The sequence below is a fragment of the Amblyomma maculatum genome, chromosome 7 (genome assembly GCF_055883805.1).
Source record: "Amblyomma maculatum isolate TAMU_Amacu chromosome 7, ASM5588380v1, whole genome shotgun sequence".
Classification (NCBI taxonomy): Eukaryota; Metazoa; Arthropoda; class Arachnida; order Ixodida; family Ixodidae; genus Amblyomma; species Amblyomma maculatum.
In genome coordinates, this window is record NC_139350.1 from 107,770,483 (window position 1) to 107,798,455 (window position 27,973).

Consider the following 27,973-nt stretch of genomic DNA (forward strand, 5'->3'; position numbering starts at 1 on the left):
CACTTGTGCAGGCATGCTGTTGGGGCCCGAGTATAGCCGGCAGTCTCCATACGTAGTGAGGTAATTGTAACATGGCACCAACGAAGAAGCCATCGAGTAAAGCGAGAAGCGTAGTACTTTCTCAGGGCACGGCCGGTACCGGCGCTGTTGGAGTCCGGCCATATGTCGTCATTGCTGTTTGCTTTGCCGACTCCACATCACAGTGTCACAGTTGTTTGATGACGTCACGTTTACCTATGTACACGTCTTCGTCAGAGATGTCGATGCCGATGGGTTTTGAAAAATGGAGTACCTGCCTGGCTTGTTTTTAAAATCAAATTAAAATATCTTCTCGGCAACGTGGAAGGTTGGGATTGCTTGGGGAACATCTCTGCATGTTTAAAGCATGTTTAAAAGCGGTTGTTGCTTAGAGCTGTCTCTGAACGCAACTTGAAGGTAACGTACTGAAGACACGAATTGATTACGGTGAAGGTAATTGTATAGTGTAACAGTTGTGATACCGTCACGTCCTGTCTGCGTTCGCGACTGGTTTTGCTGCTATAAGAACAAAAAACATCGTATTATGTAACATAAAGGGGACATACCCTAGGATACATGGTCGCAATTTATTTGAATGTTGTGAATTAAAAAAAATTGCGCATCTTACTACGTGGTGTTAATCCATTGCGCCACAGATGCGATGGGTATTGGGGTCTTTAAATGCGCTCTTATTCGTTTTGATTCAACATACTAAAGATCGCAACTGGCATGATCAGAGGATTACTGCAAGCAATTTTAATCGAGCAAACTATTTTATTGCGTTTGCATTTTAGTTTATGCACTTCAATGATTGATTGAATGTTCTTTATTGAATGGACAGGCTCATGGCCATGGATGGGGATAAAGGGGAGTAGACAGAATCTTCATTGTTTAGATCGTCACTCGAATCACATTGCTCTAAGCAGGGAAATAAAATAAAATAAAACTCGTATTAATTGATCCCCAAGGTGGTTAATTGTTCTCGTCTCGGTGCGTCGAAGTGATAGCCAGGTGATGTCCGTGTCAGCGTTGTTCACACCACATTAGTCACTCGTATCTAAGGCCCCCAAGGAAATAGCGTGCGGCGGCGCAACATGCTGCCGAGCGGCGAGCTTTAGAATAGGGGTTTTCCCGACGCAGCGGAGCCGGGCTTGCGTTCGTCGATTGCAGCGCCACGACGGTAAACCAAGAAAAAAACATTTAAATATATAAGAGCCAACAACGCTATTTTGTTCATCAAAAAGTGCTACTATTGCACAAAACTATATTAAAACTACCAGTTATATAAACTGTTTTTGTCATACAAGACGAAATCGGCCAATTGTCAATCCAGGCCGAGGCCGGGAAAACTCATTTGAACCTTCCGCGCTTTCCGCCGTCCGGTCCCCATGGCAACCGAACGAGGCGAACTCGCTAGGCCTAGCAGCTCGGTAAATCCGGAAGCAATCAGAAAATATAGGGCGTTTTATTGCTAAAATTTGGTGGTGCGGGCATCATGAGACATAGCATAAGCTTCGTTGGCCTTTCGTTTGCCATGAACGCGTGACACCACGGAGCGGTGACGACGAATGTGTGCCGAGGCGAGCGGCCACCGCTTGGCCGGTCGCCGCCATGTTGCCGTAACCCAAGCGACCCAACGGCGGCTTGGGGCGAACGCTATTTCCGAAAAATAGGGGCTGCCCCTAGCGTTAACCCAAGACCCCAAGCGCGCCTTACGTTCTGCGCATGCGCATTTCGACGCCCCAAGCTCCTTGGGGGCCCCAAAGCTTGGGGCCCCCTATTCTAAAACTCCCTAATAACATCGCGAGGCGGCATCATGTTTACGCTCTATTGGGAAAGGGAAATTTGTCGGCGCGGATAACTCAAGGAGGCACTGGCGCAAACACGGAAGAAGCAAGTTTTGCGAGGCCCATAGTATCACCGCACGCCATCACATGGTTTGATCACGTGGGGACCGACTCTCTCCCTTTTGTGACTAGGCTTCAAGGGTATTGCCGCGTGACGTCATGCGGCCAACCTTCGCAAGCCAAGCGCCGAGGATGCCGTTCCCTCCCCCGCTTTTTTTTTTTTTTTGCTCACCGAGTCTATGTCCCTGGAATAGTTTGAGGGGCTTTAGTGCCTAATGTTTTGACTTTTAGCGCGCGCGTCTGCCCTGGCGCGCGGCTGTCTCTCTGGCGAGCATGGGTCACCGCGCCCATTCCCCGGTGCTGCGCGCGCGGCGGGGCGCGACGCCGATTCACGCATGCGCGCGCGCGCGCAGCGGCAGTAGATATTACCGCATGCTATCATGTGGTCTAATCACGTGGGAATCTCGTTCCCTTTTATTTTTTTTATGCCTAGGCTTCGGGGGTATTGCCGCGCGTTACCTCCATGCATCTGTACACGTTTTGGCTATTTTGTCTTTGTTTTTTGTCTTCCATGCGTACTAGGCTGTAACTCTGAAATTTTCATTTTCTTTCCCGCGTTTTCTGTCTCGGGTCTTCAACTTCCATGCTGTGCTCGTAGTAGTCAGCCTCGGCTTTCCAACTCCCGCGTGTGCCGCAGAATCAACAGGTCGCCGGAGTGAGTGAGCGTGCCGTGTCCCGCGCGCTCTGAAATCTCCAAAGCGCATTAGGGTGGGGTTCGTGTTTATAGCGCCTTTGTTTTCTCAAGGTGAATGTATATCAACTTGCTCAGTTGCCTGCCTTGATAGATATGCCGAACTACGCCCGTACGTTCCGGAGTTTGCGATCCGGAAGCGAAATGCTTTGCTTCAGAGACGTCGTGTGGTTTCGGGTAATGCGAAAGCAATAGAAGCAACCGCACTGATATGAGAACGGAAGGGGAAAGTATTATTGTGTGACTTGAAAGCTGTGATGAAATAGCGTAGTGTCGGGAGCAGTTCGAATGAATCTGGAGAGACAGGCGCGTAATAGACGAAGCGATGCGGTCGTACGCGTACTACGTCGAGTGTCCCGTGCTGCCGGCTTCGTCTTGCCATGCGGTCGTTATGGAAACCGTCCAGGTGCATCGTCCCACGTACGCTGCGATCACTTTCGGTGCGGAGCGATGGGGTTGCATCGACACCTGATACGTTTCGTCGCTCAGACGCCGCCTGGATGCGAGCTGCATCCTTTGTCCGCTGTACGTCGAAGTCAGACCTGCTTTGGGCTTTCTCATTTAGCTCCTCTTCAGCGACGAGGGCGCACGATCCTTAGTGGAAAAAAAAAGGGGGGGTAGACTTAGATTCTGGCAAGTAAGCGCTTTTCTCTGGCATTGAGCCCCGGAGGCCGGTGGACCAAACCACATGTTGGATCTTCAGGTAGGCGCGCTATTCTTCGTTCCTTCTTTCGTCCTTGTACTACGGCGCTGTCGGTGCAGGTTAAGGAAAGCTAAGGGGTCCGAAATTTCATTGCTTACATGTTGGAGTAAGAGATTTGCAGATGCGGTGCTTCCTGTAGCTTTGATCTCACTGCCAAGAAACGTTGTAGGGCAGCGGCTATTGTGGTTTTACCTTACTTATGGGCACCTGAGTGATGTGGCTGCATGTTGTAGGGCAAGTAGCTATACCTTATGCATTTTAATTAAATGCTTGTGTAGACTGTTCAGCTTTTCTTTTAAAAAAATAAGAGGAGTTTGATCATGCTCACTGGGCTGCTCCGAAATGCTCGAGCCTGCTTCCACCTTGGTGTTTTGATTAGGTTGTCATGTAATTTCATTTCCTGCACCCCCGTTTTCGAAGGGCCATGCGTTCCAGCGGTGGTGGCCGGGACCATGTTTCGATTGAGGGGAATGCGAGGCGCTCATGGGCTGGGCGATGTCAGTACACTAGTTCACTTAATTGTGCATTTTCATAGCATTTCTCAATGGTAATTGAGTGAACACACACATCTTATGCACTAATGTGACTTAGGTGTGGTTCTTTTTTTGGGATGGGAGGGATGCGTAAGCTAGGTAGGTACTTTATGATGCTCATTCTCAGCACTGCTGTTAATTTTTTTTTTTTGACCGACTTGTGCTAGCATTTACATCCTCTGATGTATCTTGTGTTCTAAACTAAAAAATGTCGTAACCTGCACGGCATGATGCGGTACACCAGCGCTTCCACATATATGCATTCAAGAGTGTGTTAGCATAGAACTAATGCGTCACTCCTGTCTAATAGAGGAGGAGTGCCTTTTTGTGGCCAAAAATTTTCTGTGGTGCCTCTCTGCAGGTCATGTATGATGGGAGGGGAAACTGCTTTTGTGGAGGATGTTAACGGTAATTGTGTTGTGCTGTTTCAGGCCCGAGCCCCGCTCAGAATGCAGTGAGTCCAGCGACAAACTCGCATTCGCCAGCCGAGAGCATGTCTGCGCCCACAACTGTGCCTGGCAGCACGAACACACCCACTGCTCTGAGTGCCACCTCTCCAACACTGCGGTCAAGCACCTACGCCCAGCAGGTGAGCGGTGCAGCTATGTAGGTGTAAGTGAGGCTGCTATTGCGGTTTTACCTTAAGGGTGCAGTGGCTGCATGTTGTGTGGCAAGCAGCGCTGTACTTGTTAATTAGATGCTTGTAGTTATCCGTAGTAAATGTCTGTTTGAATTAGGGTGACACTGAGGCTTCACCTTAAGGTTAAGTATAGCGATAGTGCTCTTAGCACCACCTTTGTATTCCACGTTTAATTTTTTTTAAGTTGGTTTTTGGGGAGAGGAAGGCGGCAGTATCGGTCTCACTTTTAGGTCAACCCATTGTAAATTGGTTTATAGTAAAGGGAAGGTGCAATATCTGACAAGATTCTCAGTTATTTAAAGGTCAAGGCCATTTCGACAAACCAAGGCCAAATGCGAAGCTGCACTCCAAGTAGTAGAGCGTGGCTCTAATAAACTTTGGCGACCATTGCCAATGCTTCTTGTCAAAACATAAACAAGCCATGCGCCACTCATATTTTCAAAAATTGTTTGCTGCAGAACCTTTAAAATGTGAAAAATCGAACAACTCTGCTTTAATGCTCTAGAAAAGTGACTTGCCCTATTATAAACATGTGCAGTTGCAGCTAATAAACATGTCAAGAACTAAGCACATTTTTTAGACTTTAGAAATATTTTCTAAAAATAAATTTGCTTGACGGTGCCATGTTTGCTCCTCACGTTAGGTGTTATCTCTTTACGCTACCATGCCAGTATTCATAGGATGATCTGACAAAAAAGGGGATCAAGTCGATAATCTGGCTATGCTGTTTTTGAACCCTTTTTTTGTTAATTTTTTGCCTACTTGTGACCAAACAGTTTTCTGAACACAACTTTTTTTTTTTTTTTTTCATGCAGAAAAAATGTGCTTGCGTCGAGATAGCGCAGTTTTTTGGCTGGCTGTGAAGTGCAGCGAGACATTATATGCATGCTTGGCATTTATTGTTGTGCCTACTAAAGTAGATGGTTTGTGCAACATAGTCTGTGTGTGTGTCAAATATCTGCTTGGGTCTTGCTGAAAATGATGTCCTGCTTTTAGCTTTTTGCTTGGCTTTGCTTGTGCATAGAGGCAGAAGCTTTGCACTGTGCTGTTCACGCTGATCATGAGACTTACTAAATACTGAATTGAAAATGTGGTCGTGTGTTGTGTGCTCGAGGGTGCAGTGGTCCTTCGTAAGAAAGCTTGTGTGATGGTCCTTTCACTCGGTCTTCCACCCGGGGTGTATAGATGAGGTTACTTTTATGCAGAGGTCATACTAGATTGGATCATGGTCTTAGACCCACTTTTCTTATACAGTCAGATTCGTACCAAGTTTTCACTGCTTGTGCATTTTCTTATGCCGATTTCAACACTGCAAATAGTTTTTTTTTTTTTTCTCCAGCAGACAGTTTCAGCAAACCTGTGTAGCAAATTCTTCAGTGTTACCAAGTTCTCAATTCCCGAACTCTGCTCCTATAGAAGGGCATGCATTTGACAGTGCCATGAGAGTGTCTTGGTGAGCAGTGTGGTTATGTACTTCTGTATTGTTATAAGTCGTGCTTTGAGGTGATGCTTCTGGGTGATTTCTCCTCGGCTTCTTCTCTAATCCCTTAGTGGTAGTTGAGAATGGCATGTCAATACGATTGTGAAGACAATGGTGCAGATCTATAGCTTGAGTGCAAAAGGGGACCCACTGGATTTATGTGTATATAAAGTTGGAGGCTCTGTGCCACGCTCAGTGGTGATGTTCACTGCTTAAAAGTTAAGTGCATAGTTTGGAGAGGCTAATATCAAGGTTCACTGGAGCAGTTGTGCATGAGGAGCAGAGGTAAGGAGCAGCTTGTGGCTAGCTGCTGGGCATGCTAGCGAGCAGCGCTTGTGTGGGCTTTGTGTGCTTGTGTGTGTGTATGTGTGTGTGTGTGGTGGCTGGTTGCGAGGGAGTGTGTGGGATGCAGGCGGCGTCTGCGGCTGTGGCTTCGTCCTCGCTGGGGGGAGGCGTGAGCCCCGCTGCTCCCCCTGACCTTCCTGCACCTGCGCCAGTCAGCAGCGCCCCGGCGCCCCCTCCTCCGATCGTGCAGATGCCCCCCTCCAAGGTGAGCCCCCCACCTGCGGCTCCACTGGCTCCCCTCGCGCGAGACGACGGCCGCTGGCCCCAGAGGCGTCAGGTAACATTTCTCCTCTCGCATCCCATTGGAGGAACTGCAGCCATCCTCTGTATATTGTTCACATGAGCGTCCGCTGTGTGTGTGGTCTTTGGTGCCCTTTTTAGAGGCTTTTCGCAGAGGGGCATTTGAATGGCGTACTGGTGTCACATAGCAACAGACGCAATTTTTAACCAGTTTCTGGCCTCCTTAATCCCTATCCTTAAATGTACAGGAATTCACTCTGGGAATAGAAGCAGTTGCAGCATTTGTTCAGAGAAAGAAATGTAGTTTGCATTGATGTTTTCTTGTAAAAACTTGTATGTCAGTCATTTGTTTAAGAAAGCACTGCACATTCATGAAGGAATATGCCTTGATAAGCTAATTCATGAAAGGGACCAAGTTTGACCTTATCTACCTTGGGTGATTGGAATAACTGTTCTCGAAGTTGGTTTACCGTTCCCTCAGTAGTGGAGGCCACACTATCCGTACATCTAAAATGTGACAGATCGTTCGAGTTACTGAATTGAGTGCATTTGGGCAGCAATTTGTGTGTTGCTTATAGGTGAGTATTTGAGCTGTGCTTTAAACTGCACTAGAATGCCACCACAGCTTTTCTGGTTTGAAAAATCTAGACAGGCTTTTGGTGATTACCGTAAAAACCCGCATATAATGAGAGTTTTTCCAATTTTTTGTCAGATTCCGTCTCGCATTATGCATGGATCCGAACAAATTTCAGCCTAAATTCACTGTTTCTGCTACATTATTAATCAGTGCTATCAGCACCAGGCTTCCAGGTGAAGTAGGCGCTATCTAGTGGCAATGTCAGCTGGCTGTTTCGGTGGTTTCGCTGTTGCCACGCTGACTCCACAATCCTCATGGTGCATGAAATTCTCCGCGTGTTGGCGTGAGAAAGGGAGCCCGAACCAGCACCTGCACATGAAGATTTGGGGCACTATTGACGCCTCGTGGGGGGTTGCGTTGAATGGGAAAACGCAGAGCACATACGATTCGCTCAGCAACCGTGAAACATAGTGCAAAGAAATACTTCTGCAGATCTTTCCTTGTTTGCATTAAACGCGGATCAAAACTTTTTGTTTTTCCTATCCAGACATAGCATCTTATGATATGCAGGCCCATATTATATGTGGGTTTTTACGGTAGTCCTCGCTTGGAGTGTGTTCAGAACATAGCCTAACATGTATGTCTCCATGAAAGTGCATTAATTTACCCATTAAACTTAAATAGTTTGTGGCAGCCGTGGGTTAAATGGCTCCATAAATGTTACTATTGAAATGTGGATAGATAAGCTGAGGGATTAAAGAAAGCAATATTGGGCATTGATGTAATAGAGATTGTGTACACAAATTTTTCAAGTGCTGCATGCTTAACAAGGCAGCACAAAAGATAACACCATGTTCACGGGCAGTGGTAAAGAGCAGCTTGATGACAATGCACATACTCATTTGCAGTTGCCATAGCAAGCTCATTTGCTTCAGAGCTGCCATTGTGGATATGGGAAGTTTTGCAGTGTGAGGCAAGCCATGTTATTGTGTTAGCAGCTTCGCTAAAGACGTGCACGTGCAATGTGGCATTGAGAAAAGTTTGCAGTGTTGTATAAATTGAAAATTCATGTTGGATAATGAGATGCAGCTTAATTTGACCAGTACTTTGGGGTGTGGTTGTCCTTGTGAAGCCTTGTTCAGTTGGTACTGGGGTGCCTTATGCAAAGGGCACCTTCACATGCTGCTCAGTGTAGGGAAAAAATTTGCAGGGTTTAACCTATGGCAGAACCTAGTTTGACTAACAGTAGCTCAGTTTAGCAAATTTGTGCATCCAGGATTGGCACAATTGCTTAATGATTAGTTCAAAGTAGATCACGCAAATAGCTGGATCATTGATCACCAATACGCAGGATCAAATCCTGGCTGCGGCGGCCACTTTCGGGTGGAGACACTTTGGAAGATAAAGTTGTACAAACCAAACCTTGTTTACCAATGTCATGCCGTATTGCCTGCCCATCCCTCCTGCGTTAACACCATTCTCAGCAGGACACACTTTATGGTTCAGCAATGCCAGCAAATTCGGCCAGTGCATTTCAGATGCCCGTTTTTCTGTTGCCTAATTATGGCAAAGGGCACTGTTTTACTTTGGTACCAACATTTCATCATCCAGCACGTGCTAAGATACTATCATCACCTCTTGTCAAATGGCGAGTGTTGTCAACGTGCTACCAAGACTAAATAAATGTCAAATCCAGGCACGAAACATTGCTTGGCTTTTGCATTAACTTTGGCTACTGCTCTAGAAACACAAATGCAACGTACGGAAAAAACATTTTTGATCAGTATTGTGGAAAACACTCATTTTTTTTTTTAACCATATTTACTTATCTTGCAATCTTCCTTCTCGAAGGCCAAGTTCACGTAAACTAATTTTGACACCTTACTTAGCAGGCTAATGATGGGAATAGGTATGGGCAGGAAAGTGCGAGTGTAATAGCCTTAAGTGTGTGAAGACGGGGAGGCGGCAGGGGCTGTTTCGAGGTATTCTCTCCACCTGCCATGTTGGCAGGTGTTCAAGGTGACTGGTCACGGCATCGCCTGTGTGAAGCCTTGATCTAAAAGTGCAAGATATTAGAGAAACCTGTTAAAAATAGAAATGTAATAAGAAAAAAATGCTTGATTTTCCCATTTATAGTATACTGCGCACAAAATTAGACCTCTGATCACGGTTAGTCACCACCCACTGCAGTTTCAATGCAAGGAGGCCAGGTATTGAGACGGAGTTGTATGCTGCCAGCTCGTTGGCGTTGACACATTGCCATAAGAAGCCTTGGGTGCATTGTACCACCACTGTCGCTTCAGCTCTACTGTGACATCACACTGCCATCTCTGGGATGTCGCTCACGCTGGCATTTCATTGTGGCAGGTGGTTTCTCTGAGAATGCAGATGGAAGGGTAAGTGGGCTCAAAAATGCACACAGAGCTCAGGAAAACCCTGCGTGTCCGACACCAACATGACATTATCTTCATGCGTTGCGAGCTTCTGTCTCGGTCTGTGGGTGAGACCTCTGAGCAATCCTGAGATGCTATGTGAGTGTGTGGGTGTTTGAAATTTTGCGGTTGCTGGTGCAGGTGAAGAAGGGGGTGAAGAGAAAAGCGGACACGACAACGCCCCTGCCCCTAGAGCCTGGAGGCTATGGTGGGGGCAGCACAGGGGCACCTCCAGAGGCCAAGAGCTCCAAGGTGTCAACGCGGCGCGAGAGTGGCCGCCCCATCAAAAAGCCCAGCAAGGACTTGCCCGACACTCAGCAGCACAGCTCCAAGCCGAAGAAGGGCAAACTTACGGAACAGATGAAGTACTGCAATAGCATACTCAAGGAGCTGTTTGCCAAGAAACATGCTGTGAGTGCCTAAGCTATTGTGCATGTTTGTGGTGGAAAATTTTGCTTAATTTATGTACAGGAGCCATGTTCCTAATTGGCAGCTTTGTGAATACTCTTTTGCTGTGTGGCACTTTGCTATCCTTTGTTAATTATCACAGAACCTCCACCATGTAATGCTGGCATTCAAATGCAGAGAGGATTTTCTGGGCAAAGTTCTGCATAAGTTACTGATAGGTGCAGCTATAGTGGCGTGAGGCTTCCCATTGAGACTAGCTGCCATTCTTGGAAATCTAATTTCAAGGTGCAGAAATAATTTCCTTCAGGGGTAGGTGCACTGTGATCAGGAGGATGCCTGATACTTGTCTAGCAGCTGTTGTAGAAACGAAGATGTTCATTTGTGACAGAATTGGCAAAAAATGGCAGTTTGTGTTCTGTAGTTCCTCTAGTGTACTGCATTGAATGAGTGAAAAGGTGCGGGGACTTTTGTCAGACGCCAAGCGGGCAGAGTGGCCTTGTGGTGTGGGGAGATTGTCGTAGCAGCTCCGAAATGGAGCAGTTTATGTGAGGAATGCAAGAGGTGTCTGGCAAAGGTCTGTGCACAGGGGTGGATTGCGGATGGAGGGGCGCTTGCTCATGCAGCCCCTGTTGGTGGTGGTGTGCATGTGAGCGGGCGCCCCTGGTCGGTGCTGTTGTTGTTGCTGCTGTTGTCATTCCATGATGGGTTCTCTAACCGGAGGTCTGCACGGGGGCGTTGCCAATGTTCTTGAAGGGGCCGAGCCCGAGACGTCCACGCCGGGCACAGCAGCCCAGGCCCGTGAGTTACCCTTCCGTTGTTGCTCTGGGTTGGCCCTTCTCTCTTTCCGTCCTGCTCACTCTGTCCTCCTCGCTCGGGGTGGAGGGGTCCTGACACATGCACACTCCCTATGCTCTCTGCGTGCCCACCCGTGCGGACCTCTGGGGAAGAGCGGTGCGACGGCTTGCAGAAACTGGCTAGGCCTCACAGCAATGTCAGGGAGGCTTTGAAATTGGGGCTCTCTTCTGCAAGCTTGTCTCTGAAGCACCAGCCTGTGAAAGGCAGTAGGGGCAGCTTTACATGTAGGGTTTTGTATCCCCGGATTCCTCAGGCAGCCTCGTCTGGTCTCTGCAAGCCGTCCGAGGTCTGACATTCACTTGACACCCCGTTTCTTGGCACATGAGTGGGCCCACGCTGCTTGCTGCTGATCCTGAGCACATTGGGGGGGGTGTAAATGCCACTCTCATTGGCAGCTTTAAACTATTTCCTGTGCTGTTCTCATATGATGTGCTGTGCTAGTTGAGGGATTCTGGAGGATATTCTGTCTGGAGAAGAGCCTGGCAGTAACTGTGGCAAGCTGTTGTATCAGGCTCTTGAATAGGTGCATAAACTTATACCACGCTAGTTGGCCGTGGCTCCTATGTATCTGCCTTGAGCTAGTCAGACTGATGAACAAAAGGAATGCGAATAATAATGAGGTGCAAACCGAATCAAATCAAAGCTTGTGCAGGCGCAAGCTAAATGCATACTTTTCCACAGAGCACTGCTATGAAAAATAAAAATAATATTGCTTCTTTTACAATCTTTTAATCACTACGGGGCTTACTATTGTCATTAAGCACTGTAAGGTGTCTATACAGATGCAGTCTTACTGGAGGAGTGCCACTAGCGATAAATTATTTTATTCGTGAGACGACATAGCACGACTTGAGTGCAGTCTAACATGCAGCCAACAAAAAGTTTTTGTGGAATCTTCTAGGGTGGAATAGCGGGATCATATAGATTTGGTAGGTGCTAGCAGAGGCCGCCCAAAGTACCTATATGGGCACCACAGCACTAGCTGCATCTGCTCAGAAAGCCTGTATCGTCAGTGCTGACACACAGCTACTTGGAGCTGTACAGTTGCACCTCGCATAGCGAAACTACCCGAATTGTGTAAATGTTTTGCTCTTGCAAGAATTTCATTATCGAAAAAAGGGGGCTGTACAAATGATTAAGGGCAAACCTGATCCCGTGGAAATTAAAACTTGTTAGAAAGTCAGTTGACATCTGCCTTTATTAGTTGCTAACGAATTGAAACCTGCCAAAAGCGCTGCATTTACTTGTGTAATGAATCCACCCACTCCCCAATTCTGGTCGTTGAGAATTTACTCGCGCTTGCTGGAGAGGTTCGGTTAATATTCGCCAGCAGTGCGCCACTCAGTTTCATTACAGACAAGTTGTCATGACAAAGTTCATGACACCTTTGCACATATTTGTAGGAACTTTTTTTTTTTTTTTTTCTGATGTAATGAACGTCATCATCATCAGTGTCAACTTGTAACCAAATGGCAGTGCTTGTTGGCAGCGAGTGCCCGAAATGTTAAATATGTGGAGCACATGTCATTGGAGTATGATGCATTGAGTGCTTTGAGGTTGAGTACTATAGGGGCGTTAAACCAGATAAACCAGACCAAACTTTGAACTTGGCTGAGGCTTCCAAAATGCTTCATTCCGCTGAAACATACCTGCAGTTTTCGTCATTATGGGGTTCAACTATATTTCTGGTGTAGCATCTGCAGGGTGTTGTGTGCTGTCGGTGCGCTGTTGCCTATTGAGGCCAGCTGTTAAACAGGCTAGGTTCTGGAAAGTCATGCCTTTCAGTTTTTTATTTTGGTTGGCATACTTTCCTAACTTCAATTCTTTTCCAAACCATACAGACCTTTGTCAAATATCTATTTATCTATCTCTTTTTTAATTTTTATCACTATTGCGATCTCAAATTTCAAATATTGCTGATACAACTTTGTATAAGTCGTAAGGATAATGAAGGGAGTGAAGTACTTCTACAAAAAAAAAAAAGTTACAAAAAATGAATAGAGCACATTGAAAGGGGCAGTGAAAGAGCAGTCGAAATGTGTCTTCCCAGTATGGGATAACGTGCCATCTTGTGGAGCCTGGAACCATAATTTTTTAAAATTCCAGTTTCTCTTAGGTGCCACTACTCTAAACTGCCGAGGGAGGGGTGACAGTATTGTAATGTAGTTATGGCTTGAGAAAGTGTTGTGATGTGGCTATTGTGTTCTTTCGGTGATCTCTCGTGACCTGTATTCCCCTGCTGCACAGGGCTATGCGTGGCCCTTCTACAAGCCAGTGGATGCGGAGCTGCTGGGGTTGCATGACTATCATGAGATCATCAAGCACCCCATGGATCTGGGAACAGTCAAGGTGCGTTGTGTGCGCTTGGTTGTGTGTGTGTGTCCGGGGATACTGTGAACATTGTGTCCCGACTTCTCTTCTGTGCAGCAAAAGATGGACAACCGGGAGTACAAGAGCCCCGAAGAGTTTGCTGGGGATGTGCGGTTAATATTCACCAACTGCTACAAGTACAATCCCCCGGACCACGAAGTGGTGGCGATGGCTCGGAAGCTCCAGGTACTGCTCCGATTCTGGAAACAAGCAGGGGCGGGTGTTGAGAAGGGACCTGGCAAGAAAGGGTGCTGGTTGGTTTTTCATTGTACAGAGACTGGTGCGAGACTTAAAAAATCAAGATGGAAACGCAAAAAGAGAAAGTGTAACTTAGCACTCTTTGCCTATCCAGTTACCTGTATGGCTTCGTCATGTGACCAGTCTGGCATGGTACCCTTCACAAGGACATGGTCATTTCAATATCTACGGCAAAAACTGCAATAGATTGTCTGGATTAATTATAAATCCTTCAATTATTTACAATTTTCGGCTATCAGAGTTTAGAAACTGCTTGTTGTATGACCTGAAAATGAGTTTTAGAGTCTGGCTCAAAAATGAAACCTCTGATGTCTGCTAAATGGCTGGAGGCTGCATTCCTGCCTTCCGAGGCAAGCATGAGTGAAGCCATTGGAGGATGGATGGCCCATTCCAGAAGTCCAGTGTCTGCTGTCTATTTCATGCAAAAAGTCTGTACTCTCAGGCTTCCGTTCGCAGCATTTAGTGTTGCTTTCATGTAGTATGCTGAATACGAGAAATGTGATAAGCATTGTTTGGGCAGTCTTGTAATAACAGAGCAACAAAGGAAAACAAGCAGGCAGATTTCGCCCTAAAGCAATTATGTCACACACCACGTTTTTTCCGGGTTCCTGTCATTCAAGTTAGAGTAATGGTCAGGTGACAGTGAGGCCAAATTTTCGCATAACCTCAAAATGAGTGAGGGCAGGAGTCATGTTGCTGAAATGGTACAAGCTGCAGGTGGCTCGTTGCATTGATGATGGGCGACAGGGCCCATTGCTTGCCTGCCGGTTGCAAAGTTATATTTGTGCAGCTGTACATGTCGAAGTCAGCAAAAGTTTTGAGCTGGTCATCAGGACCATGCTGCAAGAGAAAAAGAAAGCAGGGAAAACACTGTACCAGATAGGATGAATAAAAGCTTGTTCAGACAATAGTACCATAAAAACTTGCATGTAATAGCAAGTTGTCATCGGATTATAATGTGAATGAGAAAAAGGTCGCAAAAAGCATTTATTTCCACTGCGTTTTGCATCCATCCTGCGACAGGCATCAAATGGGGCGATGCACGCTCCTGCGCCAGTGCTGGTTAATGTTTCCTATACAGTCAAACCCGGATATATCGAACTCGAAGGGGATCGCAAAATAGTTCGATATATCGATAATTCGATATACAGAAATCGGCTTGTGACGGCACTTACGAGGCAAAAAAACGATACCGTATTTGTCGCGTTATCAACCCACTCGCATAATGAACCCACCCTCCACTTTTGCACCCGAGAATTTGAGAAAAAAAAAAAAAATGTGTTAAGGCCAGCTCGCTCACATGCAAGCGACTGAGCGATCTCAGCGACGAGGGGCAGCGACAGAGCGAAAATTTTCAAACTTGTTGGAACTGCGTCCCTCTCGCCGCTCGAGCACCGCGGCAGCTCAAAACAAGGTTTCTGTGTCGCCGCGGCGGCAGAAATTGCGAGCTCTTTCGCTTGCATGTCGATGGCGCGTCAGTCCGTTTCGGTCGTCTCATCCACAGCTCATTGGCAGCAGGCCAAGATGCTGCGCGGAGATAACGTCAGGGCGCGCATTATCTCATATCTTACGCTACGCCACGCGTACAGCACAACGATAAGAAAGGATGACTTTCGCAAAAAAAAGAGAGAGCTGCCGCTTCTTAACATCCGCAGGCGCCGTAGCCACGTCAGCCGCCGCGCCGCCGCACGTAGAGGGTTCGCAACACACGCTGGAGAAAGCGTCCAATGTCTGTCTGAAAATGGGCAGCTGGCTTGGCGCATCCGTTGCGCGTGCTGAAGGAGAGAGATAGCTCGGCAAAAGAATGGGCACACCCACGCACATGGCTTGCAAACGTCATGTGCTGGCGTGCGGGAAATGACAACTGCAGATGCGCGCGCCTTTGGGCAATGGGCGCGGCGCTGCCCAGACCAGCCGTCGCCGAACTGTCCCTTCTCATTCCTTCCGAGCGTGGCTTGAAGACGTCACGCGGCAAACGGCCAAGAGTGATGCGATCGTCTTGGGGAAGGCACACTTTCCAGTGCGTGGCGCAAAGTTCGATATATCGAACGACCGGTGAAATTGAGTTTGATATATGACGCGGCTTTCTTATACTTTTACATGGGATTTTCAAGGGGATATTTTGTGAGTTCGATATAACCAAAATTCGATATATCCGGGTTCGATATAACCGGGTTCGACTGTATGTCAAAATTGCCTACCTAGCCTACTATATTCGTAGGGGAAATTTCTACTTCCTGTGGTTCTTTAGCTTGCACTGGCATCGCACAGCACGTGGGCGCCTAGTTTTTGCCTCCAACGAAAAGCGGCTGCCGAGGCCGGGATTCGATGCTGCATGAGTGAGCACAGCATGCGAGCGCCCTAACGACTGTGCTACCCCGGCGGAGTCCAACACGGAAGTGTTGTCTTCAAAGATATGCAAAGTTCAATGAGGTGCTAGCTTAAGGGGGGAGGCTACCTTTGAATACCAACTTTGTTGTTTCTTGAGATAATTGAATGAAATTTTCAGGGTAGACTCATGGCACAGCCATTTGAATAACTGCAAAGTTTCATGGAGCTGCGCACATTGGTAATCAAATTAGAGAAGTATATCAGAATGGTTCACATGGGTTCCTTGTTCCATGCCTGGTGAACTTGCAAAATGTGTTGGCACTATGAAATTCATTATGAAGGTTCCTGAACAGGTACCACAGGGCAAGACAGAGCCCTTTTTTTTAATTTCCCTGCCAAAAACTTTTAGCAGTGCATTGAAGTTAGTGCCACTAATTGGACTTGCATTAGCCTAATTTTGATTGTTTATTATAAATTCCAGACTCAATAATTTGAAAAAATGAGCTTGTCTTGCCCTCGGAAATTTATTCACGCACACAATAAAAAAAACCAGGTGGGAATCCGATTAGCGGTTCCAGAAATATTGCGGGAATAAGCAACCATACCATGAAAAAAATATGTTCTGAGAAAATGGCCCTTGAAGTTTAAAACAGCATTTTCAAGTCTAAAGTTTGATTTTCACTGCAGCACGTTGTGCCTCCATCTCCCCGATTCCCTCGGAAAGTGCATTTTCATGCGAACAGCGGACGACGCGTTATCGCTTGCGATGACAGACGCGATACGATACGGGAGGCCGAGATCGCCGAGGTTGATAAGGTCGGTACAGCAGGCACGCTTCAAACGCCGGCTCCTTACGTTGACGCGAAAGATACGCAGTTGGAAGTGGCAGCGCAGTCGGTCTAGTAGTGATGGAGCAGAAGCAGCACTAATAGAAGCGTCTCTGCGCCCGTTGACAACGCTTTTCGCTAACTTCGCGATTCGGACGGCATTCACAGAACGGCGACGTATGTAGTCTTTTGAACTTCTTAGCGTGCATCGTGGCCGTCCGTGCAATAATCCACAAGTGCACATAACCGTTCAAAACACGCCACCAGAATTAGTAACGAGCGATGATTACGGCGATCTCAAAATGGTGAAACGTGGAGCGATTCAGCGAGCGTACAAAGAACGCCAGTTCAGTAGCAAGCCGGAGCAGACGACGCGCCGGGGAGGGGCTACCGCGTCAGCGCGCGCAGCAGCCAATAGCAGTCGCGCGATCCCCCGCGTTCTCACGGAGCGCGCGCTTTGTCCAATCACAGCCTGAATTCGAGACGCGGGAAGCTCAACAATCCCTGTGAGGCCCCCAATCACAAGCGAGCCACGCTTCTGCTACGCCGCGGACGCCGCCGGCGAAGGCAATATGGAAAAGGGCAAGCATTCACAAACAAAACAAGACCAAGATGGCGGCGCTCGGTTCAGCGGCAGAAAATGGCGCGCGCGCGAAGTTTGGGTACTTTTGCCGTTCGCTCGCGACTCTGGGGCTGCCGCGCCCAGTTGTATATTTAATTTAAAGCAGTTCCACGATGAATTAGGCGTTTATAATTATAGGAAAGGTAGTTTATAACATATACAGCCGAGATATGTACTTTTTGAAAAGCCCACTTTTTCGCGATTTTTCGACTTTCAAAGCCCGCGTCCCCCCTTAAAAAACAAGCCAAAAAAAAAGGTGGTCTTGTGTGCAGAGGCAAGTAGGGTGGCCTCACGTGTCTTTGGAGTTCGTGAAATATGGGCACGTGACTGGCAGAAGCAAGTCCACTTGGATTAGAAGGGTTTTAACGGTCAGAAGTAGATTTGTGACGTTCACAGTTGTTATCCAGCTTTGCAACATCTGCCTATTGGTGCACTTGTGACATATGCCATGCATTGATTGCAGGATGTGTTTGAGATGCGATATGCCAAGATGCCAGATGAGCCGCCACCCAGTGAGCCGCAGCCCGTGTCGCAAGCAGACCGGGTGGACTCTGAGAGCAGCTCCAGCTCGCACTCTTCCTCCAGTGCCAGTTCCTCTTCGAGTGACTCTGAGGACAGTGACGAGGAGCGCGAGCGCAAGTTGCAGCAGCTTCAGGAGCAGGTAAGCTGTGGCATAAAAGGCTAAGCATGTGCTGTCACATGATGGAAAATCTTTTGCGTGTCATGTGACCTGGTTCTTGCCAGATGTGATCGATGCTTGGCTCTGACTGTGCAGCAGCGCACCCTGTGCAGTGCAGTGTGTGTCTAGGAGTGCAGTGGGTGTTATGTTTCGTGCAGCTTCGCAAGGTGACCGAGCAGATCAGCCTACTGGCGGCCGAGAGTCGCAAGAAGGACAAGAAAAAGAAGAAGAAAAAGACCAAGCGTGGAGACAAGGGCGGCCTAGCAGCAGCTGGCGAGGTGGCCGAGCCCAAGGAAATAAAAGTGGAGGCCGAGCCACCCACGGCAGTGGCGCCACCGGTATCGGAGGCGGGTGTCACGCCTGCCGTGACACCAGCTATTTCGGCCAAGGCTCCCAAGGCCTCCAAGGGAGCCAAAGGGGCCAAGGCAGCGGCGGCGGCTGCAGCAGCAGCGGCAGCAGCAGCGGGGGGTGCAGCCGTGGGCATTGCAGCGGCTACAAGTGCAGCCACGGGAGGCACCAAATCTGGCGGGGGCCAGCAGAAACGGCAACGGTCGAACAGCAAGTCGTCCAAAAAGAGCAAGAGCCTGCCGGCCTTCGACAGTGAGGATGAGGACAATGCCAAGCCCATGTCATATGATGAGAAGCGCCAGCTGAGCCTCGATATCAACAAACTGCCCGGTGAGTCACCTGCGTTGATTGAACTGCAAGTAGTGTTGTTATGGTTTGAATGCAGGATTCTTGTTTCACCTATTGCTGGGGCATATAAAAAGCTGCCATTGTAAGCACACTCCTGCGGACATAAATATCCTCAGCTTGGAATATTGCATTAGAAATTCAAATATAAAAAAAAAATGGCAGAAAAAAGAAGTAATTCTTAATCGAGAAAAGTGAAAAATATGCACATCTCTTCCACAATTAGAAATTGCTATATGCCCCAGGGGCACAGTCACTTGGATCACCATTTGGTGCTTCTTCACAGCAAGCTGTACATTTTCTGCAGATGCATGCTTGCTTTACTTGCTCACTCGAATATTGTTTCTACCAACCCCACATTAACGAATGTTTCAACTTTTTAAAAAATTTTTTAAAAATCCCCAATAGATTTTTTATGTTTTCAGTGTAAAAATATTTCAGATAACATGCATATTTTATTTTTTTCCTTTATATTCTAGAAACGTCAGTATTGCGAATTCGGCTAAAATTAACAGGCGTCGCAGCTTGCAACTCTCGTAAAACAAAAACCGCCATTTTCGGCTGTATGGTCCGTGGGCTGTAGTTTTCATCAGCATATCTAGTGCCAGCTGCTAGCGCCACCACAAGGTTGCTGTTTATTATTGTGAAATTTGTGCGAGATCCGACTATGATTGTAGCCATTTAAGGTGCCAAGAAAATAGAAAAGCAACTTTCGCTGCAAGAAATTGACGCAGGGAAAAAGCAAATCTGCCTGTGCAGACGGCTGGCATTGCCCCATCAGCTGCCTTGACCATTTTGAAAGGAAAGATTTTCAAACTTCAGGGACTACTGAAGATGAGGTCACATTGATCTCTGCTGATGGTTTTTTTCCCTGCATGGACAAAGTCCATACTTTCATCGATCGATGCAGTCACATACCCGATGAGGTGTTGCGCATAGTGGAAGATGTATGTGCTGTAGTGGTGTAATGTGTAATGTAATGCGTGGTCGTGTGTGCTGCATGAGGCAGAAAGAAATAACTGATTTCTTCAAATAAATCAGTTAGTGCAACATTTTCGTAGCTTTCAGTTGCTTGTCTACACACTGCCTACTGCCAAGGTACGTCATTTTCTCATATACCTAGGTTTAACCACTGGCTTATACGCCATGCGCAGCGCCTATAGGGGCGCCACTGAAAGCCGCATAGCGGCGGCCATCGAAACCAGAAGCGGGCCCCATGCGGCAAGCGTGGCTGTGGTGCGTGTCTCGCGGGCACTTCCGCAGTACCCCGCCGGGGTGGCGCAGTGGTTACGACGCTCGGCTACTGTTCCCAAGGACGCGGGATCGAATCCCGGCCTCGGCGGCAGCTTTTCGATGGAAGTGAAAAGCAAGGCGTCCGTGTGCTGTGCGATGTCAGCGCACGTTAAAGAACCCCAGGTGGTCGAAATTTCCGGAGTCCTCCACTACGGCGTCTCTCATAGCCTGAGTTGCTTTCATTACAGTGCCACGCTAATTCGTTCATTCCTTGACCTATGAACCAATGTTCTATCGTTGCTTAACGATGCACATTTGCTTCCTTTACATGCAATATATCGCTACAGTTAACTAGGCAGCATCGTCGAAACTGCGAGCGGTTTCGTACCGGTGCGACCGCAGGAAAAGCCAGCGAGCCTGCAAACCAGCATTCTGAGCATCACAAAAATAGCGCATATTGGGCCCCTGTAGAAAGAGTTGAGTTTTGATGCTTTTGCTTTTTCATTGCCTGTACAGCACAGCGGGTAGATAATTTCATGGGGGAGTGAGATATCAGTAGAATTCTGAAAAGCTGCATCACAGGTTAGCCAAGAGCATATTATATCCTATTTTATTATTGTAGTATCGTCTTCATTCATTTCATTCATATTACCCTCGCGCCCAACTGCAGAATTACAGCGCGCTTTATAACCAGTTCTGGCGCCCTTAGTCTGAATAGCGAGTGCAGCGACATGTTATGCTTTCGTAATCTTGCCAGACAACAGGAACACTGGCTCTGGTCTTCAAAGTAATTGCATGGCAAGTTTCAAAACGCATATTGGACCTGTTCAATAACCCGCCACAGTGGCTCAAGCTACTGAGAAGGATCGAGTTATCGGGACCGAAGTCGACTGCGCCGCCCGCGTTTAGGTGGAGGCGAAACTCAAAATGCAACCGTGTACTGTGTGATGTCACTGCACGCTTAAGATCATCTGGCCAAGCGTTTCACTAATGCATGTTGTATCTTCCCAGCTAGTGGAGGCGACTGCACGTTTAAACAAGAAGTGTTCACAGAAGGTGCAATGACAAGCAGAAAACATTGAAAGCATAGTTATCACTCAGCCCTGCCGTACGGCAAATTCAATGCCATTTTCATCGAATGACATTCATTCAAAATGATATTTGTTTGCTGCTACACGAGAACATATAATGACATTCGATGAAAACGACGTTAGGTACCGAATGAGTCTGTTCATCCGAATGCGATCAACGAGGAATGAGGTATCTTCTCACCAGAGACTCTGCGAGAAGATACACCCAAAATAAACTACAAAAGTGTCCCCTGCAATAAATACTACTGTGCTCCTATAATTTTGCAATTAGTCATGCATGTTGTATCTTCCCAGCTAGTGGAGGCGACTGCACGTTTAAACAAGAAGTGTTCACAGAAGATGCAATGACAAGCAGAAAACATTGAAAGCATAGTTATCACTAAGCCCTGCCGTACGGCAAATTCAATGCCATTTTCATCGAATGACATTCATTCAAAATGATATTTGTTTGCTGCTACACGAGAACATATAATGACATTCGATGAAAACGACGTATCGAATGAGTCTGTTCATCCGAATGCGATCAACGAGGAATGAGGTATCTTCTCACCAGAGACTCTGCGAGAAGATACACCCAAAATAAACTACAAAAGTGTCCCCTGCAATAAATACTACTGTGCTCCTAAATTTTGCAATTAGTCATCTATATGAAATATGCCACATAGCATTGAGAAAAAGAACGCACCCATAACTGCCAGTCAGCCCGTAGCCACCGCACAGCGCGGTGGCTACGGTCGCTCCTGCTGCCCTGTCTGTCAGCGCAGAGTCGCCGACACGACGGATTTCTTTCGCCACCTTCAGAAAACCATGCTCTGTTGATCTTACATAATACGCGCTTAATTTGACGAAGGAATAAAAAAAAATAAATATTTTGACTGAGGATCGCTGTTATGTAACTAGATTTTGGAAGAAGTGATACCAGCAATAAAAGCAAATTTCTGCTCACATTAGCAGCTGCCGCCGGTGTGATGCAGCTCATCCAGTTTTGTTCTCTAGCTCCGCTGCTAAGACGTCACCGAAGTTACACCTTCCGTTTACTGTAAGACAATTTGTGAGACAATTGAGCTCATTCTAAGGCAGGTTTATGAATATGAAACTTATTATTTCCAAAGCGCTTCCAGCTACAGCTTTGATGCGAAACCGTTTAGGCATTAAGGCCTAGCGACGACTAGGACCCAGCACACGACCAGAGCGCCGTCGTCGGCCGCGTTCGCGGGCAGCGTCATTGCGGTAAGCTCGTGGTATTCGATGTGGTAAGCGTTACGAATTGGCCGTATGCTTTCTTGATGAGGTCAAGCTCGGGCATTTTTCAATGGGCCTTAATACACCGAGCGAACGATCTGGCGGAAACGTACGGGAGTCAACGGGGCTCTGCTTCGGCGTAGGGCGATACTCGAAGGTTTTATAAAAGCTACGTCAGACAGTACAGTAGATACTGTACTGTCTGACGTGTTGCACTTGACACTTGCTTTAGTACGCAAAGTGTATGTTGCTGAAACTCGTGCGCGTTTCGCAGTCGAGCGCAGACGTGCGCACCTTTCGTGCCCTTTTAACAAACGCCGCCGACACTGCCGCTAACTTCTTAATTGGTAGTCCTAATCAACAGGTTGTTTACAAGGGATGCAAGACATGAATGTCAATTGAAAGGCTGCTTTCGTTTACAGCGCAGTCATCTTCGCAACATATTGAAGGCACACCAACATTTGCATATCAATCGCAGTTACCATAATTTGGAAATGATATTAGCTTTTGTCGTGTAGCAGCGCGTCGAAAAAAATGACAGTAACCTGAACAAATGTCATTCGATGGGTTTGCCTGCTTTCTGCGTCGAACGCCGCGATTCACGGCCGCCGTCGTTCTCTTGAAGTATAGAAAATTATACAAACATGTTCCTGGCAAGGTTTTATATGTTCGAAAAACCAACTGCGCAGAAATTCTTCCCGGACATTGCTAAATGTTGACAGCGGCATTATATCCGTTAATCTGTGACCAAAGATGAAACCACGACACGCGTGCATAGACGCTGACATGAAAAGCGCCCGACCGAGCTTGCCTACGCTTTGCGGCTTTGACGACAGGCGGCATTGTCGGCGTTTTGCGCATCGCGTATAAGCCAGAATTTTCATTACGACATTTCAAAATAAAGGAGTTTTTGCGGTCCCGCAGAATTCGTGATATCGTGACTTGACTATATATTGGATTTTTTGAAAGTAAGCAACACCCCGATGTTTAGCTATTGCGAACGTGATAAATTGGGGCGCTTTGAATCGAGTAAGTACAGTATACAGTACAGGGAACGGTGCCACAAAGCAGTTTAATTTTTCCATAACCAGTAAACGACTGTATTAGAAGCTTCATGCTATGCCTGCATTACATGTTTCAACAGTATATGTTGATAAATTGAAAAAATGTTCAGGACCCTCATCTCCCCTTAAAGCTTGTGACCCTGCATTCGAGACAGGCCATTTAAAAATGCTTTTTTTTTTTTTTTAACCTTTTGCGGCGTACTGTCACAGATTAAAACTAGTGTTTCACTGTTTTGTGTTGCCTTTCTTGGGTATTGTGCAGGTGACAAGCTTGGCCGAGTGGTGCACATAATCCAGTCACGGGAGCCGTCGCTACGGGACTCAAACCCAGATGAAATTGAGATCGACTTTGAGACGCTCAAACCATCGACGCTGCGGGAACTGGAGTCGTATGTGGCATCGTGCCTGCGTAAGAAACCGCGCAAGCCCTACTCGTCCAAAAGCAAGTTGGCCGCTACGGCGACTGGCAAGTCCAAGGAGGAGCAGGTGCGTGAGAAGAAGCAGGAGCTGGAAAAGCGGTTGCAGGACGTCAGCGGCCAGCTGGGCACCACTCCCAAGAAGCCGGTCAAAAAGGGTGAGTGCTCGGCTGTTGCAATGCGCTCGGTGTTTTGCGGAAGTTCAAGCTTTTTCGAAGCTGAAGTTGAAACTCAAGACATCGTCAACTAGACACAACTACAAAAACACAGCACACTACACATAAAAAAAAAGCTACTGGAAACACAGCAGTCCTGTCACACTACAGTCCTGATGCGCAATCCATAAAATACTGATACTGGCATTGTCACAAGTAGGCCTTCACTCAAACCTCTACTGTCCAATCGGCCCTCGAGGCCAGCATGTTTTCAGAAACAAACTCAAGTCTTCCTAACCACTCCACTCGTAAACATAAGACTTCACATTGTTCGCTTATATGTGAACTTAGTCCTACTGCCATGCCAAACTTTTCATGAAAATGGATGCAATGGGCACGCACAATCATTCTGCTAAGCGCCGGCTCAGTGACAACCTGAATCTGTCCGACCCCAAGCTTCTGGCACATCCTCATTTCACGGTTGCGGCCGTGGCTAGCCTCCACGTCAGTGCCACTGACGTCGAGCATGGATTACTGTGGTAATCGCAGGCTCCAGTGCTGTAGTTGATCATCGCAATATGCTTCTGTGGTATGGGCACATTTCAAGTCTTCACCTTCACCGGATATCTGAGCAATGTCTCGGAGCCTACCAACTGCCAAGTTAGATGCACATTTGGCTGCTAACAGCGAGCTCGCTCTGCACAATGTCTTCTGCAGACAGCGCTGCTACACTTGGAGGGAATGGCATGTCTTGTACATTGAAACTGGGGAGCAATGGAGGGGCGCAATAGAGCTGTGTCAACATTTGTGCTGCACGCATCAATGGCTTGCCTGTTGCCTCAGGGTACGTACATGTAGTGCTGTTGAGAGACTGCATTGGTTCACTTATCCTATGGAGGAACATTCGCGGTTGGCGAAAAGCATGGCTCTTAAAGCATGTTTGCAGTGACTGCTTCCAGCTTGCTTGACGATACCAAACTTCTATGGAGTCGGAATTCATTGGTTCGGGTGCATGTTGCAGTCCCCACATGTCTGAGCGACGTTTCAGAGCCCACCAACTATCAGGTTGAGGTGCGGATTTCACCGCCAACAATGAGCTCACTGTGAGCGGTGGCTTCTGCTGACAGCAGAGCAGTTGCCGGGAATGGAATTTTGTATACAAGAAGCTGGGGAGCAACGGGGGTGTGATTGAGCTGTGTAAACATCTGGGCTGCACGCCTCAGTGGCTTGCCTGTCTCCTCCAGGTATGTACTGTCGAGGGAGCACGTGGGTTCACTTTTTCTATGGAGGGACATTCGCAGTTGGTGAAAGGCATGGTTTTTCAAGCACGTTTACAGCTATGGCTCCCAGCTTGGTAACCTCGAGCTTCTGCAGAGTCCGAATTCTTTGTTTCAGGTGCATGCGTTGCAGCGTGCTATGAAGCAGCATGCATGTTTTCATCTCTCGAGGGCAAAGGGCGAGAGTAACGGAAGTTTCACACTAAACCGGAATAAATGCAACTAAGTCTCTAGATATCGGAGCATTTCTCTACACCTGCGTCATGCTCTAAATGAACTATACATCACCGGCAATGACTGTGTCCGAATTTCCAAGCATTTCTGGAAAGTTTTTATGGCTACCTTGTTCATGCAGCCCGTGAAAAATCTTTCACTAGGCTGTGAACATCAAGGTTGCTTGTGAATGGTGTTCAGAAGACTTTACAGCTTTGGGCCAAATTGGGTTTAGTCATGTCCCCATATGCCACTTGAGCTGTTTCAAGTGGAGATTTCTGGGGGCCTTATCGGAACAAATGCTGAGGGCTGTTCGTTGACCCTAATTGATCCTGGGGCAGAAGAGCGGTGATTTTCTGCGCTCCATGGAGCGCAAGTGAAGTGTCCAGTTGGCACGTTTGTGAATACGGGTGATAGTCCTAATTAAACAGTGGCTGGTCGGCACATCATCCTACACACTAATCACGAGGGGGGCCCTATTCTCATGGCTCTATATGCAGGGGAGGAGCAAAACGATCGGGTGAAGGAATCTGTGCTGCCTTAATTAGAAGTCAGCAGTTCAGAGTACTGATAACCGGTGACGTGGGTATCAACAGGAACTAGCTGGCACAGGACTCGTGTTCTAAGATGGAGTCCACATCGTGAACTACAGGATGGACCGGGCCACTTGCTGGTGGGGACCGTGTGTGTTTGGAAGGCTCTCACTATTGAATACCGGCAGCAGCCAATGGCCGTGCAACCACCCTGTATGCCAAGGCATCCCTTGGCTGCCCATGTCACCTCTTTTCTTTATATAAGTCTGCTTCATTTTCTTTTGTATAGTTTTCGCCTTCATCATTGTCTTCACCCTCTCCTCGAAAAGTACCACTGCACTCTTTTTTGTTCTCTTCTCTTCATGTACTTCCTTTGGATTCAGTCTTTTTCTTCTTCCCCTTTTTCTTTCACTCATGAATAAGACTGGGTCTAAGGACAAGCACGAAAAATGGAAAAAGTGGCAAGAAAAGATGGACGGCAGTAGTGATTTTAGAAGAATTGGAGATGACAGTAAAGCTGAAAACGATGCAAAAGAACATGAGGTAGACATATAAAAAGAGAAGAGGCAGCGTGGAGAGGAGAGACAGTCTAGGTGCACACGCTGTGAAATGCTAGTCAGCTGCTGCCGGTGCTTTAGCACGACACCTTTGAACCGAGTGTGGCCCCCGGCAGCTAGTACCCTGGTCCTTAAGTCATGACCTGGACCCTACCTTCACAGCATGGGCACTGTGTCAACACTTCCTGGACGCCGACTCAGCCAGCTGCTGCTGCTACCCCTGAGACACCTGTGCCAAGACTCGGAACTGTCTGCTTCCAGCTAAGGCAACATGGCAGCACCGATTCCTTCACCACATTTTCCTCTGCTCGCTCCTCTTGTGGAATAGCTTGTATTAACATGCGTGATTTGTTCATAAGATGCTGCATCCAGGATGGTATGCCGACCATCTGCTGTTTAATTAAGGTGATAGGACTGCCGTTTCCTGTTGCTTAATTTTCTTTTGTGTGCTGTTTGTTGTTGCTTCGTGTATAAAGTGTAGTGCATTGATTTGTTCCTTTGAAGCCTCTCTGCTCTATAAGCTTGTACTTGTACACTCATGGAATGCTTACCACTCTGCCGCATAACAGCTTTGCGAAAATATTTGGCAAGACTGCCGGTATTTTTATTTCCAACCTTTTTGTCACTAGCTCAGTGGGTGTGTTGAGCTGTAAGTAGGCCTCATTCCTCAAAAATCCGGCGTTGGCATCGGCAGCCATCCACTGATGTTGCTGTTGTGAACAAAAAAATCACTAGCGTAGCGCTCTCGGCAGTAGCTAGCAGCTAATGGCTGCGCACTGGCTGGCCGAAGGGTTGCCAAATGTTAGTTTGACAGGACCTGCCAACTCTGGCCTCTCTTATATACGGGAGGGTGATATCAAAATGAGCCGGCCAGTGCCCTTGCATTCACGTTAGCCTTAGGCCATGCAGGCACGTTCATACGGGGTCGGGGCTTTGTATGTGGACTGATAGCCTATGTTATCGTGTCACACCCTTGAGGGCTGTGTTTTAAGTGTCCCCTATTATTTTTATCAATAGGTTTGAGACTAGGGTTGCCCAAGGAAGAAACACTGGCTAGGTTTGGTGACGTGAAAAGGCACCGAGAGAAAAATGCACAGGCGCGTGACATGCCTGGGGGTGGCAGAAGAATGTCAGTGTGAAAGATAGGTGATGGAATTTAAATTAGCACACACTCGGGTTTCAAAAGAGGAATGGCGTTCGATAGTGTCCATTGGGTGGCCACAATTAATGGCTCCATTTGATGAAGATGGCTTGGACGCATACCTCCACCGAGAGCTAGCACTAATTCGGGGTTGGCCAAAGGGTGAATGGGCTGAGCATGTGCCTGGTGGGAGAGGCTCTTAGCATCTTTGGACAAAGGGCGGCCTGTGAGTCATTGGAGTAGGGCAAGGTGAAATGTACTTAAGTGATTTTGGTTGACTGAAAAGCCAAGGGTCATTTTGATCATTGGATGGATATGAAGTCTTTTGAGGGTGTTAAGGCCCTAGGCATTAGCCGGTGGTGACTACGCTTGGTCGGAAGTCTCGTCATCGAATACTGGTTGCAGCCGATTGCCATGCACCTAGAGCATTCCTTGCCTGTCC

The 27,973-nt window shown here is 47.4% G+C and overlaps 1 protein-coding gene across 17 annotated transcripts in view; it reads left to right on the forward strand.

The window, feature by feature from the left end:
* LOC146184297 (homeotic protein female sterile-like) overlaps window positions 1–27,973 on the forward strand; it is a 134,074-nt gene that overhangs the window by 58,897 nt on the left and 47,204 nt on the right. For 13 of the 17 annotated variants that reach the window (XM_084609348.1, XM_084609352.1, XM_084609353.1 and 10 more), the window contains 9 exons: window positions 4,284–4,441; window positions 6,385–6,594; window positions 9,708–9,977; window positions 10,695–10,772; window positions 13,077–13,178; window positions 13,257–13,385; window positions 17,701–17,898; window positions 18,075–18,594; window positions 23,502–23,813. In XM_084609348.1, the coding sequence (XP_084465474.1) occupies window positions 4,284–4,441; window positions 6,385–6,594; window positions 9,708–9,977; window positions 10,695–10,772; window positions 13,077–13,178; window positions 13,257–13,385; window positions 17,701–17,898; window positions 18,075–18,594; window positions 23,502–23,813 (1,977 nt within the window). The remainder of the gene's footprint in view (window positions 1–4,283; window positions 4,442–6,384; window positions 6,595–9,707; window positions 9,978–10,694; window positions 10,773–13,076; window positions 13,179–13,256; window positions 13,386–17,700; window positions 17,899–18,074; window positions 18,595–23,501; window positions 23,814–27,973) is intronic. The other 4 variants (XM_084609354.1, XM_084609356.1, XM_084609350.1 and 1 more) reach the window with 4 other exon arrangements.